The sequence below is a fragment of the Pteronotus mesoamericanus genome, unplaced genomic scaffold, assembly GCF_021234165.1.
Source record: "Pteronotus mesoamericanus isolate MK-2021 breed Mesoamerican mustached bat unplaced genomic scaffold, CSHL_Meso_final contig_1210, whole genome shotgun sequence".
Taxonomy (NCBI): domain Eukaryota; kingdom Metazoa; phylum Chordata; class Mammalia; order Chiroptera; family Mormoopidae; genus Pteronotus; species Pteronotus mesoamericanus.
The window spans coordinates 788,179-809,550 of NW_026555047.1; the positions used below are offsets into that span (position 1 = coordinate 788,179).

General features: G+C 51.8%; 2 protein-coding genes across 4 annotated transcripts; both read right to left on the reverse strand.

The window, feature by feature from the left end:
* Window positions 1-63: 63 nt before the first annotated feature.
* SCAMP4 (secretory carrier membrane protein 4) lies at window positions 64-20,993 on the reverse strand. Of its 3 annotated transcripts, none has more exons than XM_054587172.1 (7): window positions 20,913-20,993; window positions 14,260-14,306; window positions 11,280-11,408; window positions 10,821-10,977; window positions 9,694-9,795; window positions 3,912-4,029; window positions 64-2,090 (listed from the first exon to the last, which is right to left on the reverse strand). In XM_054587172.1, exons 2-7 carry the CDS (start codon window positions 14,264-14,266, stop codon window positions 1,911-1,913), a joined length of 693 nt encoding a protein of 230 aa, XP_054443147.1. In that variant the 5' UTR covers window positions 14,267-14,306; window positions 20,913-20,993; the 3' UTR covers window positions 64-1,910. The 3 variants fall into 3 exon arrangements, with proteins under 3 accessions (XP_054443147.1, XP_054443155.1, XP_054443163.1); XM_054587180.1 differs by lacking the exon at window positions 20,913-20,993 and adding an exon at window positions 20,535-20,559; XM_054587188.1 differs by lacking the exon at window positions 9,694-9,795.
* On the reverse strand, window positions 15,421-20,995 carry ADAT3 (adenosine deaminase tRNA specific 3). Its single transcript, XM_054587162.1, has 2 exons — window positions 20,913-20,995; window positions 15,421-17,009 (listed from the first exon to the last, which is right to left on the reverse strand). Exon 2 carries the CDS (start codon window positions 16,873-16,875, stop codon window positions 15,811-15,813), a length of 1,065 nt encoding a protein of 354 aa, XP_054443137.1. The 5' UTR covers window positions 16,876-17,009; window positions 20,913-20,995; the 3' UTR covers window positions 15,421-15,810.
* Window positions 20,996-21,372: the final 377 nt, after the last annotated feature.

The window sequence follows — 21,372 nt, forward strand, 5'->3', positions numbered from 1 at the left end:
CACACACACACACACACACACACCCGCCCCCCCCCCCCCCCCCCGGGAGGCTTGGTCTGCTGCAGAAAGGATGTATTTATTTCCAGAATATTTTTAAGTAACAAAAACTACTACAATGTATGTAACAAGGGCTCCAAGTACAGAGGGGTGGGGGTTGAAGGGTGCTCATGTACGTTCATCCTGCACCTGGTTAATCAGCTCTGTTAACAATCAGTCACAAGGAGGTTCAGTCCACAATTAGCAGTGTGAAACCTGTCAATTGCAGGAAGCTGGCTTGGGGACGTCACCTAGAACCTGGCCGACCAAAGCTGTTTTTTGTTCAGGACTCACCCTTGGAAGCCTCCAGGCCCCCCTCAAGGCCAGTCTGTCAGCTGGGGTGGTCACGGTTCCAAAAGAAACCATAGCCGGGCGACCACCCCCCATCAGGCCCGAATGCTCCCTCAGGGACCTTGGCCATCCTTGGGTACCATGTGGCATTGGGCAGAAGAAACCAAAGTGTGGGTGTGAGAACACGTTCCAGCCGTACCAGAGCTTCTGAAAAACTGGCAGCCCAGTGGAGCACGTTGTGACAGGGACGGGTCCCTGGCCCCGCCCCAAGGGACAGGCAGGCAGGAGCTGAGGGGCAACATTACTGGAAGCCTGGCCAAGAGGCTGAGAGACCATCAGGACACCGCCCTCAGCCAGTCTGTTCACAAAAGTGCTGTGGCAATGCCCACAGGACATACGGTTCCTCCACCTCAGAGCGAGCTCGACTGGAGGACTGGGGGGAGAAAAGTGACGGTGTTCAGATTCCTCAGTAAGGCACAGAGATGTGTCATATCGTGTCTCTTCCTGAAATACTGTTCTCCTGAGAAATGACACCTGCTTCTGCATATCCAGAAAATGGCGGTATGGATCGTGGCCTAAGTGGTGGCTGGCCTAGTACTCAGGCCTCTGTATGATGGTGACCTCGAGGCCACATATGCACGCTGTGAGATGCACGTTTTCTTGTTTGCATGGTGGGGGGAGAAGCCGACACCATCCCTTAAAGGATTCCATCCCAGGTTTTGGATCTAGATGGACATCCTACAAAGTTCCTGGCATGAGTACAACCAACCTAGGACTTGGGGTTCTAACACCCATTATGGGGAAAGAGCGTGTTTCTGGGGGGACAGCGACATGTAGGCAAGGAGGCTGGAGGCAAGCAACTGGGAGAGATGGACAGGGAGAAGCTGAGAAGATCCTGGCACTGAAGTGGGGAACTGGCCTCTAGCTATCCCATGAGCCTCCAGCTACAAATGAACAGAGAACTCAAGAGGATAAAAATGTTGAGGACCTGACTGCACATGAAGTGCCTCTGTCACCAGCATGGAAGGGAACCTGGTACTGAGAAGGCCCCCCTCTTCCTGAGTACTGGGAGAGGGTGATGGCCCTAAATGGGGGTGGGGAGATTTGCAGAGCCCTTCTTAGCATCACCAGCCCTGGGATGGAGGGCACCCAACCTGCTTCCAACTTTGTGGGGAGGCCCAGGGTCAGCCCTCTGAGATCCCAAATGGAGAGGGTATGGCGTGGCAGTAGACATTATGTGACCAAACTTTTTCACGAGCAAGAGGGGCATCCTTCTGCCGAATGGCACAGCTGGCGGCTTCTGGGCAGTGCTTGCCAGGAGCTCCTCTCTTGGGTGTGAGATGAGCACGAACATGGGTCCCCAAGAGCTCCTGGAGTCTGCCATCCCAACTGAGGGAGCTCCCGGTGGCCACCAACCCTGCTGCTGACCTGGCTGAGGGAGGGGCCTACCTGCCACCTGGGAAGGCAGGGAACAGATGACTAGGGCCTCACCAGCCCCAGCATGGCTGCCAGGAGTGGATGAGGAGGAGGAGGAGGAGGAGGGATGGCAATGGCAGGTGGGTGGCAAGGCCAGTCAGTTCCCTCTAAGGCCACTGGCTGCCACTGGCTGGATAGGTGGGCACTGTAGGGTACTCAGGCAGGCTGTTCCCTGAGAAGTTGTTGAACTGGGCCTCTCGAGATGGTGGGTTCCGCCAAGTGCCCGTGCTCCACTCTGTCTGTGCCTTCTGGAAGCTCCCACCGGATCCCCGATAGATCCTGTGCACCTGCAGAGGGTGGTGGCAGAGGACAGTGATCAGTACTTCTGTGAACGATGGGGAGGCCACTCATGTTTAAAGTCAAGGTTTTCTTAAAGGAATTACAAAAGTCATAGAATAGTTTTTGTGGAAATGTTAAAACCGAAGCATGAACTCAGAAAACCAAGCCCTGAGCCACAGCCCCCTGGTGCCTCTTGGTGCCAACCTCTGTTGTCCTATGAAGCCCACAGTACAACTGTCATGGAGAGAGGTTTTTCCTGCCATGGATTTGGGGCTTGTCCCTCCCTGGGTACTTGCAGGTAATGGCTTGGCACGGAGAAACCCACAAGAAACTTGTGATGATCACTGGATGCTCTCTTGACATGAGACTGTCAGACCCTAGACCCTGCATTTCACACATAGCCATCACTGGGTACTAGATAGTGATGATTTCCTCAGCAGAAGCCCTTAGGGACAGACCACTGACTCCCCACCACCCAGAAAGGCTGTGCTGCCCTGCCTCCAGCTGCACCACTGGGAACACCTGGCTGTTTTCTTTCTAGAAATCCTTGCAAATTCAATAACCAAGAAAATGGCACTTTGTTTTAGGATGAGATTCTTGATTACTAGTGAAAATAAATAGTTTTGTCATTTTCCACGGGAATGTATCTTTCTTCTATGCAACTCTTCCCAGCAAATCTCCGAACCTGGGGTGGCCCTGGGGACCCAAAAGAGGGAGTCACCTGTGTCTTTGGGGGGGAACTCAGCCTGTTTTAAGCCCATAAGCCCTTTCTCTCTCACACTGTGCAGGAATTTTCCCAGCTTATCTCTCTCATATTTGTTATATGTTTGCTGCTGAGCAGAAGTTCCTGTTGGACACGACCTCAGTTTTCCTATGAATTTTGCTCTGGAATCTCACCAACAATCACCTGTGGTTATTTCTAAATGCGTTCATGGTTTGTGTTGATGTTTCCCTTCAGAATGTCCTACAGCTGAAAGGATGTTTGGATGCAAAAGGGGGGAGACAAGCACTCCTTTGTCCTCTCTGACAACCAAGTGCACGAATCAAACAGCCCAGCTTCAAAGCATGCGAGAACAGCTAGAACCACATGGCAAGGAGGCCGGGAGGGACTCCACACCCAGCTCTAAAAATTGTGGCAATCCTGCAGCCCAGCACACGGGCAGCCTCCCTGAGCAGTACCCCTGTGCATGCAGTGGAGATGGCCACCTCTGGGAGGGCTGGGGTGGACACATCGTCAACCTCGTCATCGCCCACTGGCTTTCACATGGTTCTGGGACAACTCTCGAGTGGCCAGTGCCTCCAGGACTACAGCGAAAATGTTTCTCGCTGGAAGTCCCCACATATTAGAAGCGGTGCAATCTAGGGGAGTTTTCCATGATGCTGCAAACTGTCAATGTGAAGTCACCAGCCCCAAGAGGCCACTAAGCACATGGGATGGGCTGGACACAATGGACACACTCGATGTTTAGTTTTATTTAATTTTACTTAATTTGAATTTAACTACAGACGGCAACATGTAGCCAGCGTGGTCAGATCTTTGTGACGTGTGTGCGCAGGGGGCACCCCTAAAGGGAGATGTAGTCATCATTAGCCCACACTATGCCATTTCCCCAAGTCATTCCTCCTTGGAAGACCACCATGGATGGGACAGACTGTGTCTTGGCCTGAGCAGTTGAGGGTCTAGACCCTGGGAGGGACTTCCCTGCTGACGCAGACCATGTCCTTCCGAGACACTCAGTCTCTTGCTCCTGAAATGGGGATGAGTCCCTGGTGCCAGGCAAGAGGACGTATGGGAAGAAGCTGGATGTCTCAGGACTCAGAGGACTTACCTTCATGATCACAATGGCCATCATGGCAGCTGACATTGTGAACATGATGGCCGGAAACAGCATGATGACAGCAGCCCCAACACTGGTCTGGAAGAACCCAATCGCTGCCAACCAACCACTGCAAGGGGAAAGAGAGAGTGTGGGTACCAGCGTGTCTGCCAGACAAGGGACAGCTACCCTCCATACATAAAGAGCTCTGACAAACTAACAAGAAAAAGACAATTCTCACAAGGACTACCAAGGGTCCAACAAACTCACAAAATGATGCTCAAACCCCCCAATAAAGATGTGCAAGTTAGAATAAGCATCGTTCTCCTACCATCACGTAGGCAAATGTCACGTGTTTGAGAAAACGGAAGCACAAATACCACTGTTAGTGGTAGTGTATACCCTTTTTGGAGGTCAATGGGGCATTATCAGTAAAAAGATTTAGTTACCCCAACTATTCTACTTCCAAGAATTAATGCTACAGTAATCTTTTGAAATAATGAAAAGCTGGGAATACCCTACATGTCCACTGCCTGGGAATAAGAAAAATATAAATAATACTATAGCCACACAACAGAACACTAAGGAGACGACAGAAAAATACGAGGCAAGAAAGGAAGCTGAAGTTCAATTGGCACAGCAATGTCCTATAAAACAAGCATATCCTTGGCCCACATAAAGAATAACGTCCATCTGCCCTGGCTGGTGTGACTCAGTGAATTGAGTGCCGGTCTATGAACCAAAGGATCACCAATTCAATTCCCAGCCAGGCACACGCCTGGGTTGAGGGTCAGGTCCCCAGTTAGCGGTATGCAAGAGGCAACCAATCTGTTTTTCTCGTACATTGATGTTTCTCTCATTTTCTCCCTTCCTTCCCTTCTCCCTAAAAATAAGTAAAATCTTAAAAAAAAAAAAAGAAAAAATAATGTCCATCTGCTTATCTGCCTGCTTCTGGGAAGGGAAAGCAAGAAATACGGTATTTTTGAGAACATTTTTTTGGAACAAGTAGTAAAACCACAAAGTTCAAGGTTCAGGAAACTTAAAATATACAATAAACAGTCTCTCTCCTGTCAAATCCCCCTCCCCAGCCTAGAGGGAATCAATGTGATGTACTTGCTATGTATCCTTCTAGAGACTGTTTATGAAAGCATACATGTGTGCACATATGTACACTACAGGTACATGTGAACAGAGTACCTGCTCCCATTCTGTGAATGAAGGAGGAACATTCTATACATGCTGCTTTGTACTTTGAGGGGTGTGAGCCAAACCAGGCAATGGAAGACTCAGGTAGGTGCTGAGTGAAATGGACAGGCAGCTGGGGTGGCTGGACACTACTGGGTAGGGAGGGGGCAGCACTCTCAGGCTCCTGGGAGGGTAAGAAGCACTGTATTTTCTGGGGATCTCCCATCAGATCAGGAGCCCTGGAACAAGGGGCTGAGCAGGTGGGGGCCCCAGACCAAGGATCGTGGTCTCTGGGGAGAATGAACGTACCCACAGTTGGGAACGTGGAATGGAGAGCCTGCTCCGAGGCACTACCTCCTACACTCACCCAGGAGTGAGCTGGCAACTGCCCACTTCCCAGAGAACAAGCACATTTACAACCCAGAATGACATCACTCAGAACAGCTGGGCCTCAAGCAGCTACAAACAGATGAGTGAGCGAGCCTGCTGCACCTCAATTGTATCCAGAGAAGCCAAGACATGCAGCATGGGAAACAGGAGGATGGAGAGAGGCCTGGGCACAGAGGGCAGGGACGGGGCGGAGCCCAGGGAGACCAGGGCACTCCAGGTGTTCCCCCAGAGCCACTCAGCCAGGGGCTGGAGGGGCCAGAACCAGGGAAAGGGGGACAGAACATGAGAAAGGACAGCAGGGGACACAGCCTGCAAAATCTGTGGGGGAATCTGGCAGCTCCTCAGAAGGTTAAAATTGAAAGTTACCATGTCACCCAGATATGCCATTTGTGGGTATACATTTGAGAGAAACAAAAACACATATCCACACAAACACACAGAAACTTCATAGCAGCACTACTAACAATAGCAAAGAAGTCAAAACAATCCAAGTGTCTATCAGTTGACAAACAGATCAATACAGTGTGGTTCATCCACACAGTGGAATATTACTTGGCCATGAAAAGGAAGGAAGCACAGATACTCACTACAATGTCGATGAACCAATGAAAACATGATGCTTAGTGAGAGAAGCCTGACACAAAAGGTATGTGATTCCATTTTTTTAAAAATAATTTATTTACTTACTTATTTATTCATTTTAGAGACTGGGGAAGGGAGGGAGAAAAAGAGAGAAACATCAACTGGGTACCTCTCTCATGCACCCTGACTGGCGACCAAACCTGCAACCTAGGCATGTGCCCTGACCATGAATTGAACTGGCAACCTTTCACTTTGTGGGAGGATGCCCATGGAACCAGTCAGGGCATGATTCCATTTATGTGAAATGTCCACAACAGGCAAATCCTCAGGGAGAGAAACTACATTAACGGTTTTAGTGGCTGGGAGAAGGGATGGGGGTGACTGCTGATGGGACCAGGGTTTCCTTTTGGGGGTGATGAAACATTCTGGAAATAGGTAAGAGGTAATGTGTGCACAACCCTATGGATGTACTAAAAACACTGATTTATCCACCTAAAGTGTGAATTTTTGGTCCGAGATATGTATCTCAATAAAGCTACTACTCTAAAAACCCCAAGTGTGGGACACTGCACCGGGCAGGAGTGCCCTCAGATCAGGGACAGCCAGAGAGATACCACCCTACAGAAACAGGCACTGCTCCCCTGGGTCTGATGTGGACACATTGCTAAAGTGACAACTAAATAAATGATACAAGGATTCCTGAATAGAAAAAGGGCTCTTGTGTAAATGCTGCAGAAATGCAAAGGGAGCCTGCAGTCTGGGTGGAGGCAAAGGTGTCAGGGTGACAGCTGGAGGGCAGTGCTCTGTCCTGTCTCTGCGTCTTCTGTAACCCTCAAAGTAGCCAAGGTTAAATGGCTATTTAAAAAGCAACAGGAAATATAAGAGTATAAACACTGCTGAGCACCTGAGAGTTTAAGGAACTATGGGAGTCTTAGATGTGAGATGGAAATCATGGTCATGTTTATGTATACCATGTTAATATAGTCTAAAGCACTCTTCTCCTACATAGACACAGGAATGTGTCTGCCCAGGAATGAGACCACAAGTGTGCGGGGAGTGAAAGGCCTGCGGCACACACGACCGGCCGGAGTGGGTAACCGTGACAGGGGCACTCCTGGGAGCATCCCCTCTGCTTGAGGATGAGTTGAAAGTCTCCCCAGGAAACTGTCCTTACTGATCCTTGCCCCCACCCCACCAGGAAGTCCTCATGGGAGCCTGAGGTCTACGTGTCCCCAGGTGGTCAGCTGGGGGACTGTCGGCCACCCAGAGCCAGGAGGACAGGGAGGGTAAGACCCAGGAAGGAGTGAGCATAGGTTTCTGAAGCTGCAGAACCTTGGGATCCCAGCTCCCCGCCTAGCACTCTTGGCAGCAGGCCTAGAGGAGGCCAAGGGGCCAAGCACAGGGTCCTCCATTCCTCCTCTGCCGAGCCCAGGGGTCTGAGTGCAGAACACTGGTGGCAAGGAAGGACTGCTGGCCATACACTCAAAGGAAGTGATGGGGCCTCAGGTACTTTTCCCATCCTGGGCCATAGTCTCCCCTTCTGTAGAATGGGGGCAATGACACCCCTTTAGGGGGAGGAGCAGAAGAGTCAACACTCAGACCCCCACCTGCATAAGCACCACCATCATTATCGTTACTCTCTTCCTCTTTTTAATCTCACATTAGAGAAAAACACTTTGACAGTCTCTTCCCTAAGGTCCCCAGATGGTTGGCACTTACCCCCTCCACTGCCCCTGCTCAGCCCTGGAGAAAAAAGGGTGACTGTGCCTAAACATAGTTGAAACCAGGATAGGAAGACATCTGGGATCTGGGCTCTGGGAGCTCCCAACACCCTCCCTGTCAAGGGGAACTTCCTGGCTCTAGAACACCTGTGCAAACACATGGCTCACGCTGAGCACCTGCTCTCCTCCTGGAATCTAGGATCTTGTACCTGCCAGGCAGAGACGGGTCCACATGACCAATCCCAGTAAGAACCCTGGGGATCACATCTTCTGCATGCTGTCACATCTCGTTGTGGGGAAATTAAGTGCATCCCATGGGACCCCACTGGGAAAGGACTCTGGATGCGTGCACCTGATCCCCCCACCCCAGCCTGCCCCAACAACCCTTTCCCTTAGCTTATTTTGCGGTCCTGTCTCTGTATAAACCACAGGCAAGAGGACAACTGTCTGCTGAGTCCTGGGGTCCTTGCCACAAATCCCTACACCTGGAGTGTTCCTGGGGACCCCAAGGCAGTACCTCACAGGCCCTCCAGACCCAGATAAGGCAGGTGTCAACCAAGAAGAAACCCAGTATCCGGGGTCCCACGCAGAGTGGGAAGGAGAAACAACAAGAGGATGTAGGAACATGCGTTCTGGAAATGATCTCAGGTGAAAAGCAGATGATTTCGAGACTCCATACAGGGGAGGGCAAAAGACAGAAGGAAACGGACAGTAAGGAAGGAGCTGAGAAGAAGGGGCTGAAGAGGCCATGGAAACCCACATGAGCCTCAAGGAACAAATGAGACTGTACGACTTCTCACTGCTGAGGAGAACGGGTCACAGTGGCTCTCCCAGTGGACACAAGGAAGTGACAGAGGAAAACGATGGAAATCATGGCCAAAAGGCACTGCAAAACAAGGCCCAGAAAACACCAGAAAAAGTAGAGCAAGACTCAGAGACACAATACCAAAAAAAAGTCCCTGAATTGGGAGCTATAATTACTCAGACAGAATAAGCTTCTGATGTTTGGAGAAAAATCAACCAAGAGACCAAGCACATCAGGACACTCCCAGGCAGTATGCATGCGAAGAGAGCCACTGCAGATGCCTCCTACCCAACACTGGATGCCGAAGACACCACCTGTGGTCTGTGACAGCCTCAATGGTGCCCACATCCTGGTCCTGGGACTGTGGACATGTTACCTCGCATGGTAAAGGGATTTTGCAGGTAGGATTAAGTTAATACCCTGAAATGGCGATGACTCTGGATTATTTGGGGGGCTCTGTGTCATCACAGGGTCCTCACAAGAGGCAGAAAGGAGAGATGGGAGAGGCTATGATGCTGTCTGTGAAGACAGAGGAAGGGGCCACAAGCCAGGGGTGTGGTGCCTCTACAGGAAACAATTCTTCCCCGGAGCCTCCAGAAGGATCAGCCCCACCCACACCTGGGTTTAGCCCCATGAGACCTGTGGGGAACTCCCTAGAACTAGAAATGAGAAGTCTGTTTCATTATAAGTCACTAAGTTGGTCATAATTTGTTACAGCAGCCACAGAAATGTTGTATAGTACCCTAAAATCAAGCAAACAGAAGACCGGCTCTCTCCCTAGACAGTGGGGTCACAGGTGGCTGTTTTCCGAACTCTTCCTCCCAGGACACAGTGCTGGCCCATGCTCCCGGCTCTCTCCCGTGACCAGCATGGCTGGTGACCAAGCACTCACAGCACAGCACAGCACAGGCAGAGCCTCTGTACACAGGCACTGGGTGCTGGTGTGCAGCAGACATCCCACCCCACAACCTAGCACCTCCCTGGAGCATTTACAAGAGCAGGAAGCCGTCAGAAGCTGGGGTCTGTGTTACACTCCTCAGCCTTCACTGAATGACAAAACTGCTCTCTTGCGTGTTACCATGCATCACTGTGACCATGTTCACTGACTTACCAGGCACCCCATCCCGAGAAGCCAACAGCCTGGATAACGGTCAGGACAAACTGGGCTCCGAAGATAAAGAAAAATGCCATGAAATTGAAGGAACTGTCGGCCCTGAAGAGGGAGAGTAACAACCATTACAGCTGCCCCAGCCTCTCAGTGACAACAACCCAGAGGATGGTGTGAAGCAGGGACAGGAAAAGATGAAATGTTCTCCCTTTTTCAAGTGCCAACAAATGCATCTACATGCACAAATTACTGCACACATGTTCACACCAAGCTCTGACTATGAGAGGCCTAAAAACTGCCCCTCTGAGAAGATACTGCACTGTTGGGTTCCTTACTGGCAAGGAGTCTAAGACCTTCTCCTACCTTCTAAGGATGGGATTTTGGGACCATGTAGGGGTGAAGAAGAGACACATCTCAGCTGGATGGGAGCGGATGTTCACAGCAGCAGGATTCGTAACGGCCAAAGGTGGACATAACCTAAGTGTCCCTCAGCTGGTGAATGGATAGGCACAATATGATCCATGAACACTGGAATATTACTCAGCCATGAAAAAGAGTGAAGCACTAACACTTGCTACAGTGTGGAAGGACCCTGAACAATATGATGCTCAGTGAGAGAAGCCAGGCACAAAAAACCACACAGTGTGTGATTCAATTTATGTGAAATGTCCAGAACAGGCAAATCCAGAGACAGACAGTGGATTTATTTTGTGGGTGTCATGAGCTGGGGAGTAGATGGGGGTGACTGCGAAGGGGATGGGGCTTCTTTTGGGGTAGTAAGTGGAATTGGAGCTGATGGTTGTACAACCTTGTGGAGGCTCTAAAAATGCTCATATATTAGTTGAGTTGTATGTAATGTGAAGTATAACTCAAGAGTTATTAAAAAACGTAACACAACAGCTATCTGTGCACAGACCCTCATACAAGTTGTAATTCAAATTGAACAAAAGAGGAGGATTACAAGCACCTGGGAGAGGGTTACCGGTATAGTGCAGGTGCAGCTTCCAAGTGCAAGAATCGGCAGGGAGGTGGGCACATGTGGTTGGGGGCATCCTGGCTACTCAGCTTTGAGCCCACTGCCAGCACAGATACACCCAGGCCCCACAAGGGCATGGCCAGCCCCCACTTACCGGAAGGCCTTGTAGGCAGGCCGAAACCAGCATACGTAGCCACAGGGAGAGAAGAGGAGCAGCCAGACCAGGGCCAGGCCAAAGTTGGCTCCTGAGCCGCCACCGATCCACCAGGCCAGGCAGGCGACGAGGTTGACTGCTAGCGTGGCACAGTAGACTGGGGAGGGGAGGCAAGGAGGCTGAACTGAGGTTTAGGGTTTAGAGAACGAGCACTAGGACACCTCTGCCCCACTGCACAAAGATCACAGGCCAGAGAAGCCTCAGGGGGACAGAGGTTCCCCCCCGAGCTGACCCTATCTGCTCCGTCCACGACACCATGCCTCCTCCAGGGCAGAATTTTATCAGAAAGGAGATATCTACAAAAACCCCAGGCTCTAAGAACCCAGGGACAGGGCAGCTTCATGGCCTGGCTCTCTGCGGCAGTACGGGGAGCCCCCCATAACCCATCCCGCCACTCACAGAGCCATAGCCGGTAGATCCTCTTCACTAGAACCTGATGCTCAATGGGAATCTCATCGGAGAAGTTCTGGTAGAAACAAGGCTTCAGAGGAATGAACTTCGGCAGTGGCGGGAAGTTGTTCTCCTTTTCTATGGGGACACAGAGCACCACGAGACTAAACCAGGCTGGGGACAGTGCAGTAAATATGTTCCCATCCTGGTCCAGGGACCTGTACACATGTTGCCTCACATGGCAGGGGGACTTTGCAAATGTGATTAAGTCAAGACTCCTAGAATAGGGATGATCCTGGATTCCCCAGCAGGGCTCACTCTCCTTACAGTGTCCTCTTAAGAGGAAGGAAAGAGGGCCCAAGTCAGAGAGGGAAGAAGCTGCGAAGACAGAGAAAGAGGCCCTGAGCCAGAGATGCGGCGATGCTAGAAGCTGGAAATGGTTCTCCCTGGAGCCTTGGGAATGACCAGCTCTGCCCACACCTGGGTTTAGCCTTATGAGGCCCATGTTGAAGTCTTGATAAATCCTGTTTAAGCCCCTACATTTGTGGTGATTTCTTGGGTATCACAGCCATCACAGGAAACTCACAGATTCATATGCAGGACCAGATGCTGTTAATACCTGCGTCCCCAGGGAAGGTTCTGGCACTTGGAATTTATAAGTACCCTGTAATAAACAGCCACACAAAGGGGATTTAAAACAACAGATTTATCCTCATAATATGGACGACAGAGGTCTGAAATCAAGGTGTCTGAGGGCCATGCTCTCTCCCAAGGCTCCAGGGAAGGGTCCTTCCTGCCTCTTCCAGCTTATGGGGGCTCCTTGGCTTATAGCCACATCATTCCTGTGTCTGCCTCCATGGCCACATGGCCTGTGTGTGTCAGTGTCCAAATTTCCCTTTTCTTGTAAGGACAACTGTCATTGCATTAGGGCTACCTTACTTGTGTGACCCCATTTTAACAAATACACCTGAAAACATCTGATTTCCAAATGAGGTTACTTTCCCAGGTACTAGAGGTCAGGACTTGAACATGCGTTTCTGGGGACATGATCTGACCAACAGCAGATAATGTCAGTGCTGCCCTGCTGTCTCTCAACGTGCTTCTGCTCATCCTCATTGCTGCAGGGCATGCTTCTGAGCACATGCGAGGATGACAAAGGACAACACAAATGGAGCCCTGTTCTTGGATTCCACCTCAACCGGGGGGACCAACCACCACCATGACAGAAGGGTAACTGTGCAGTGTTCTGAGACGTGCTGACTGCCGTACAGAGGAACCACCAGAGCAGGTGGGGCCTGCCAGAGACAAGGCTAGGGGTATCAGTTAGCTGTGACTTAAAAGCAGGGTCAGGGTGGACCTCACTAAAGGGTGGCATTTGAACAAAGACTTGAGGAGGTGAAGAAGGGAGCCTGGTGGATTCTGGGAGAGGAAGCAAAGGCCCTGAGTGAGCTCCTACCTGTGTAGGAGCAGCAAAATCAGGGGCTGGAGGAAGGAGGAGGTAGGGGCAGCCACACTTTGGGGGCCACTGAAAAGCCTCAGCCACTTATTTACCAAGTATTGGGTTGGCCAAAAAGTCTGTTTAGTTATTCCTGTAAAAAAAAGGACACATTTTTCATTTTCACCAATAACTTTATTGATTTGGATATTTTGAGTATGTCGGCTATCTCCCGCTATTGGCTTCTAGTGGATAGAGGCCAGGGATGCTGCTAAACATCTTCCAATGCATCAGATAGCCCCACAACAAAGAATTATTTCACCAAAATGTCAGTAGTACCAAGAAACTTCACAAATCATTTTTGACACGTTCGATCAGTCAGGATCAAGCACCTTCTCCATATACTGCACAAATCTTTTTTTTCCATTTCAGTTGCATTTTTACCTTTCTTGAAATAATAAAACATAATACACTGAAAATGTGTTTTCTTCCATTCTTCGATATTAAAATGGCTACACAAAAACTCACCGATTTTGATGTTTTTTTTTAAAAAATGCACACTGATATGAAAACTGTCACAGTATGACCTAACAAAATTGTTTCTAATGAAAAAGACAACTAAGCACTACTAGAACCATTGTACAGAAAGAACTAAATGAACTTTTTGGCCAACCCAATAAGACAGGAAGCCTGCAGAGTCCTGAGCTTGCCTGCTGGGTATCTCTAGACCACGAGAGGCAGGGCTTCCAGCCTTCTGCCCTCCTAGTGAGCTGGCCTGGAGGGATGTCCCCAGCATTGGCACAGTCAGCTGCACACTGGTCTCAAACTCTACTCATGGTCCCCAACCAAGCCCTGTGGCCAGGCACCCAAGACCCCAGCAACAGTCCCCACTCAGGCACCCATCCCCAAGCCCTGCTGCTCCCGTGGCCCTCGGCACCTCTCTCCTTTCCTGACTGACATCCCCCCCACCCACAGGGAGAACAGGGTGATGTTTCCAGCAGTCAGTCCCACCAGCACATGCCATGACAGGAAGAAGGCAGAAAACCACCAGTTGAATCTCAAAGCCACTGAAACCTTGTTTTCTTGGTGAAACGTTCTGCACTGACTGGAACCCATGGGTCTCGGTTTAAATCCCAGCTGTGCCACCAGTGGGCTAACCATGGTCCACCTAACTTCACTTGTATGCTCTGCCCATTTCAAAGCAGGATGAGGCAGGCCACCCTTGGGGCTCACTACAGCCTCCATAAGGAAATGAGAGTGTCATCTTACATGTATAGGCATGAATCCAGGTGACCAAACCTTGGAGTCCACTTGTGGTATCAACAAAACAAGTCCCAGCAGAAAGCCTGGCTGGGCCGAATGCTGGCTGACAGTTCACATGGAAACCAGGTGCCTCCCTGTCAGCTGCTCGGTGCTGGGAGGTGATTCCAACAGTCATTGTGGAAAAAGGAACATGAGGCGGGTGCCTGTGGTGGTCATAATGGGTCTGGCCACCTGGGTACATGTCCCAGAGGAACAGACACAGGAACCCCAGGGCCCCCAGGAAAGACTCACCTGACATTTCTGCTATGAGGACCTGGTGAGGCTGAAGCCGCAGCCACCTGGAGGGGAGATAGCAACAGTCAGGGGGTCCCTATGGCTGTCAGGTGACCCCGACACCAGCTGCAGGCCCAAGTGGCTGCAGTGAAGAGTCCTAACCCCCAGGCTATTCAAGGGGTGTGAGGGCTCTTACCTGAAAGGACATCCCTAACGGGTGACCCCAGTCATCACCTCACCTCAGAACACCCCGGGGCAGCATCTGCAGGGGCTGGAGGAGGATTCAGGCAGCAGGCCCCTGCGATTCACAGGCCAGCCTGAAGCCAGGCCACTCCTGGGAACCTGGTGACGTCCTTCACTGCCCTCCTGCCACTTCATCCTCCCTCACCCTTTATCCACAGATAGCCCTGAGTGCCTCATTTTGGCTGCAGTGTCTAACTTCCAAATCACCAAGACTGGGTTCACACAACCTCTCTGACCTGTAGTTTTTGCCACTAGGAGCCTTGTAGGGCCAAGGGCCCCGCTGCAACCCAGGTGAAGGTTCAGGGGACACTCTGCCCCAAAGGAGGCCAGCAGTTGTGCTTGGGGCCAGGCGCTGGGAATGTGTTTCTCACCTACAATCCAGGCAAAAATGTTTCAGTGATGCTGAGTCGCCTGGGACCCATGCCTCAGCTTACCGGTGTTCTTACTGAGACCCTCTGTGCTGCCCTGGCTGGCTCTCCTTGCTGGCTCAGCAGGCTCATGCCCCACCCGTATCTGTCCACTGCACTGGCTCCCAGGTAGAGCCTCCTGCCTGCCCTGTCCCTACAGCCTGGGAGCATCCCCAGGGGCCTGAGGGTTGGCTTGGGACAGGGACATCCTGGAATCCCTGTAGTGCCTTTGCACTCAGATAGTGCATGGTTGCTGGATGGACAAAATGCCTGCCTGGAGTCCCACACAAACAAGGTGGTTCTAGTGCTAACTGCTCTGTGGCATTCAGTCTTTGGGCACTCCTCTGGCCACCTGAGAAGGATGGGAAATGAGATAATACCAAAGGAGACTTTTCATTAGCTGAATCCAGACACACCCAAGTGAGCCACACCCTTCCAGACCCAGGACTAGAGCAGGACTCTGCTCACATTGGATTCAGAAGCTTCTCTCCTCCTGAGTATACCAAGGCCCTTGGTGGAAGCAGCCCCACAATTCTCAATAAACACCAGCCTGGTTTGGGGGTTGTGTTTATTATTTTCACTGGTCAGACTTGAGACAAAGGGGACACAACCCCAGTGAACCCATGGGCTCAGAGTGAAGGCAGATGAAGGAGGGAGGCCTGAGTGCTCAGTGACGAGGTCTGACTAGACCCTCAGTAAGCTCCAGCCTACGGAGAACCTTGGTCTAGCGGAAATGCAGCCCCACACACCAGTGGGAATGGTGTGGGCACGGGCTCCAGGGCTGGGAGGCATGTCCCTGAAATCCACAAACAGGATTGCAGCCCTTGGATGAAAGTAAGGGAGCCAGGGCCCACATGGATCTGAGAGGAGGATGAAGCTGGCAGAGTAGAGGACAGTCTGGAGCCAACAAGCACAGCACCTATGTGTCGGGGTCCAGCTGGCGGCACTGGGCCTCCAGCACACCGTGGAACACTTGGAAACGGTGGTTGAGGTCAGGCCGCGCATGGATGCGGAAACGGGTTCCCAGGGCACCATCAGGTGAGGGTGCCCCATAGAAAACACGCTGCACACGGGAGTGCACCAGAGCCATAGCACACATGGCACAGGGCTCACGGGTAATGTAGAGGTCATAGCCAGTGCACACGTAGGGGAGGCCATCCTCCTCCATGTCCATGTCTTCATCCATCTTGCGCACAGAGACAGTCTGGTCACCCAGAGGGGTAGCAGCTGGGGCAAAGGAGCAGGCGGGATGAGGCCTGAAGTCATAGGTGCCTTGACCCTGTCCCTGGGCTACCAAGTCAATGCACACCATGGTGGCATGCAGCAGGGGACTGGCTGCACTGCTGCAGTCATGGCCTGTGGCTAGCACCCGTCCTGAGGCTGGGTCCACAACCACCGCCCCCACAGCCCTTAGGCCCCTGGCAGCCGCCTGTTGTGCCACCCGCACAGCCCGCTCCATGTAGCCCTGCATCTCAGCCTGCTCCTGTGCCGAGAAAAGTCGCCCAGCTAGAGCTCGGGTCACATGCTTGTCCTCATGGAACGATGTGGGCCAGTGGGCACGTGCCTCCTCAAACTGGCCCCTGGTCAGAGGCGGCCAGGCAGGCACAGGCACCAGGAAGGGCTGCCCCAGGCCATGGGGGTCCACTGCTGGCCATGGGAGGAGCTCAGCCAGTGATCGTGTGCCTGCAACCGGTCCTGCCAAACACAGCAGTATCTCCAGCATGTGTGGACGGCTGGCATCATGGCTTGGCCGAACCCTTTTGAGGTGAGGCTGGGCGGGCAGCGGATGAACGGCTGATACTTCTTTGAGTAGTCGTGAGGTCTGGCGCTTGTCAAGGATGGGCGCAGCATAGGCCAGCACCAGCTCCACGTCCCTGGACTGCTGCTCTGACAGAACAGGAAGGGCTTGCCACAAAGCAGGCTCTTGATTTGGGCTCCCAGCCTTCTTGTCCTCACAGTGCTCCATGGTGCCCAGGGGGTCCATCCTTGGCAGGGCTCTGACTGTGGGAGACAGAGATCGGAGCACAGCATCATCTGTCAGCCACAGGAGGCTTGAGTGAGCCGAGGAGTCCGTCCCAGGAGTGTGCTGAATCTGAGGGCTCGTCCAAGAGCTCCAGCCTGAGTAAAATGCATCACCGGTCATGCTCTCACTTAGATCCTACCAACTCTTGGTTTGCAGAGTTTAAACCGCCATTGACTTTTTTCCTCTTTTTACTTGAGATGTAAAGTGAGCAAAAATGCACACTGAATCTCAGAGACTTAATATGAAAGGACATAAACTATCTCATTAATTTTTTTGTATTGACTACATTTTGAAATGGTAACACTTCATGTCTTAGGTTAACTTCAATACATTATTAAAATTAACTACACTTATTAACTTTGTAAACTTAACATGGCTTTAAAAAAACTTAACTTTACATATGTGCCTCATATTATATTCTTATTGATCAGAACTGCCTTGGAGAATGTTAGAGATAAACCACAGATAATCTCAACTGCATTCCAGAGCAGCTCATGTGCCAATGCCCACCCAGAACACTGCCTATCCAGGTACTTGGAGTGGACCAGCCCCTCCTGCCTCTCCCCTGTGGACAGGAAATACTGAAATCACTTTACAACTGTGAGCTTTTCCTGCCCATGATGTGCCCTGTAGCTTACTCCCTGGCTCCATGGGGCCCTGTTTATTTATTGGCTAGGCCCTTCACAGGCCATGCCAGGTCCTCACCCACTACAGTGTGTCCTAAGCTCACAATACAAGTTTGACAAACAGTGAACTAGGGTGCCAACAGCAGCCATGAGATGTGAACATGCAAAGAGTGCCCCTTATGCGTCCGTAACACCAGTACTGGGCAGGGCCCACAGAAGAGTCCACAGTGCCAACTTTGAATCCGCTCCCAATATACATCATGCCCAGGACCCGCATGGCCTGCCCTGGGCCACGAAAGCTCTCACTATCTGCAAGTAAAAGACAGACACAGTCTTACTTTTCCCTCCAAGAGTTCAACTTCTGTCTGACCAAAACAAGAGACAAATAAAAGAGGCTGACTTTGGGACAGGTCTGGTTGGGCTGCCAATTTCTAAGGAGGACAGGTAAATATCACAGGATGGTCACCATTTGACCTAGCAACTCCCCTCCCCTCCTAGTATGTACCCAGAAAAATGGAAAACCCACATCCACACAGAAACCTGTACACACATGTTCACAGCAGCAGGATTCCCAACAGCCAAAAGGTAGAAACAACCTGTGTCCATCAACAGATGATGGACAGACACAATGTGGTCCATGTATACACTGGAGTATTACTCAGCCACAAAAAGGAGTGAAGCACTGATGCCACAGCGTAGAAGGACCTTGAATACATGATGCTCAGTGAGAGAAGCCAGACACAAAAGCCACACACGTGATTCCATTTATGTGAAATGTCCAGAACGAGCAAATCCATAGAGACAAAAAGTGGGTTAGTGGTTGACAGGGACTGGGAAAGGGGGGTGGGGGTGACTGCTAATGGGGACAGGTTTCTTTTTGGGGTGATGGAATGTTCTGGAGTTAAGATAGTGATGAGTTTCTACAACCCTGTGATTATACTAAAAACCACTAAAATGTACAGTTTGAATATGTGAACTGCATCTCAATTAAGCTGCTGTGAAGGAAAATGAGGAGGGCAAAGGACATCTGGCAGTCAGTAAGTCAGCAGACCCCAAACAAGGCCTGCCTCTGGTGACAGTTGCCTTTATGTAATACCTTGTGTCCTCACACCTCCATGAACGGGCTCCTCTACTCCTCCCACTGACCTAGGAAAACCTGGAACTGTCCCCTTTCTTTAGGACAAGAAAGACTTGTCCTAAAGACTTTCTTTAGTCTCCCAGAGGTGGAGGGCCTTGACCAGGGCTCATGGTCAGTGCTTACCAGCTCGCAGACTGTGCATTTCGAGTTCCTCTGCAAGACAGAGGGATCTGCAAGTTGCCCTCTGTGCAACCTGTTTATTTCTCATCTGTAGAGTGGGTCCAGATGAGAAATAAACAGGTTCCACAGTGGGTGGCCCACACGAGCCCCCAACCCCAAAAGCCCCACACGGAGCGCCAGTCCACCCACGAACTAAACATGCACAAACATTTTTGTTTCAACACATCCAAGGATTGAAGCACAGTGGGAGGCAGTGCTGCCCTGGGATTCCTTTCCATCCTTGAAGCCCCAAACTCCAGGTGCCCTGACTGCCCCCTCTCCCCATCACTGCCCAGCTTTCTGCCGTCCTGCCCAGCTCGGTCTTGCCCCACTCAGTCCCTTCCCTGGGTGTGTCCATCTCCTCTGTCTGCACCTTTTGCAGCCTCCTAAACACGTCTGTGTTCTGGTCTCCATGGGGTGGCCACAGCCTCTTCAGATGACCCGGTCACATTTACGGTGGCAGTGCCTCTGCCTTAGGCACCAACTGTCCAGGGCCAGAAAAGCTCAACTGCATTGGCAGTCCCTGGAGGGTCTGGTGGACCAGGGAGAGAGACCCCCAACTGCAAGTCCCCTCATCAGCTTAAGACCACCTCCCCCCATGGCATCAAACTGGAAAGCAGTGTGCTGGAATTCTTGGGGGCACTGGGTGGCAGCTGGGGGTGGGGGAAGGAGTGGACCTGGGGTCCTAGCAGAAGTGGACTCTGGCTCTGGGAGGGACACGGGAAATGGTGCTTATTCAGTGAGCTGAGTCAGGCTCTGCAGGCGGCACGTAAACCTCCAACAGGAAGACTTATCTTTAGATTAGGAAGGCCAGAGCCTGGACCTGGCCCTGTCCTCACCCCCACTGCAGCTTCCCTCTCTGTGAGAGGGAATCCATCACCACCACACAGGCATGCAGGGGCGGAAAGTGAGAAAATCCATCTCTTCATAGGCAGTGACCCACAGCAGGGCCTGGAAAGCAGGCAAAGCAGGATAGGAAGACCAGGGCAGAACAGCCAGTGCTGGAGCCTCTGACGCACCTACAGTTTTAAATGTATCTTCTACGACCTGGCCCCACAAAGGGGAGGGGGCCACAGCCTGTGCTTCTAATAAACTCCCACATGGACTGCGATTGCCAGATAACACATATTCCAGATGAGGAAGAATTTTTTAGTGTAACTGTGCCCCATGCAATCTTTGGGACATACTTACACTAAAAAAAAATTTTTTTAAATGGTATTCCTTGTTTGTGGAATTCGAGATCAACTAGGTGTCCTGTTTATTTGCTGGGTGTGGTACCCTACAAGTGGGACTTCTGTGCATGAAAGTTCGAGAACTCTGGGCTTGTGGGGTGTGGGAGAAACCCCTTATTCCGGCTGAAATAAGAAAAAGCCTTGAGCCCTGACCGGATGGCTGAGTTGGTTGGAGTATCCTCCATACACCAAAAGATAAGGGTCCGATCCCATCTCAGGAAATATACCTAGGCTGTAGGTTCAATCCCCATGTGGGCACCTAAAGGGCCGGGGCGGGGGGGGGGGGGGGGGGGGGGGGGGCGAAACACACTTAAGTTTTTTTCTCACGTTGTTTCTCTCAAATCAATAAATATACCCTTAGGGGACGATCTTTCTTTTTTTAAGGGCCTTGAAAACTCACACTTCCCATAAGTATCAGAAAGAAAAAAACACATCAATGTTGAAGATGTAATAAAGATTACGGACCTTTGCTTAAGTCGCGGAGGAAGACGGTCAACCAGCAGCCCGGAGGCGGGGCCGCGGGGTGGGGGCTGGTTGTGAGGACCCGAGGGCAGGGCGCGCCGCAGCCGCTGGACGCACGGGGTCTCAATGCCACGCCTCAGGGGCGCACGCACGCGCAGAAGGGCGATGGAAGCCCGTGAGCAAGACCTAAAGCCCGGTCCAGGCGCACGCGCACACGCGACGCTCCCCAGACCGCCCGAGGCGCGTGCTTGCCGGCCTAGCTGCTCTTTAGCCTCCGCGCGGCCATCGCCACCCGAAGCCGAGACCCACGTGGCTGCCCCAGCCCGCCCTCCCCGGAAGCCTGGGACAAGAGAGCCCCACACTCGGAGGCCGCGCGCTTACCTGAGGAGAAAGGCGTGAACGTTGCGCTTTACTAAATCTTAGCAACCAGCCCGCCCGCTCGCTCAGCCTCTGCCTGATACCGCAGAGCACGATGGGAGCGTAGTTCCAGGGGCGGGGTCGGCGCCAGGGAGAGGCGGGGCCGGGACTACAATCCCCACAGGGCCGCCCGCGTCTGTGGGCTCTAGTCCCGCAATTCGCAGGAGCGCAGGCCTGCTCTGATTTGTGAGTTCGAGACCCAACTAGGTGGGCGGGGAAAAGCCTTTTGGGAAATCCGCAGAGTAGGACACTGAGTCAGAGGGGCACACGACACCCGCTGCAGTCACTCACCGAGCCCAATTTGCTGTCTCCACATAGTTCTTCAGGGGCTGGCTAGTGGATGGAATCAGCTTCCAACTCTGGTCTGGGTCCTTGGCTAACGCCTGGCCTCCGTTTTCCCACCTGTACATTGGGTGAAGGGGAC

Coding starts and splice junctions, on each gene's coding strand:
- SCAMP4 (XM_054587172.1), bottom strand. Junction 9,796..10,820: donor CCTGCCTACAAGGCCTTCCG/GTAAGTGGGGGC, acceptor CTCCCTCTTCAG/GGCCGACAGTTCCTTCAATT. Junction 2,091..3,911: donor TGGCCATTGTGATCATGAAG/GTAAGTCCTCTG, acceptor CACCCTCTGCAG/GTGCACAGGATCTATCGGGG.
- ADAT3 (XM_054587162.1), bottom strand. CDS start 16,875: ATGGACCCCCTGGGCACCATGGAGCACTGTGAGGACAAGAAGGCTGGG.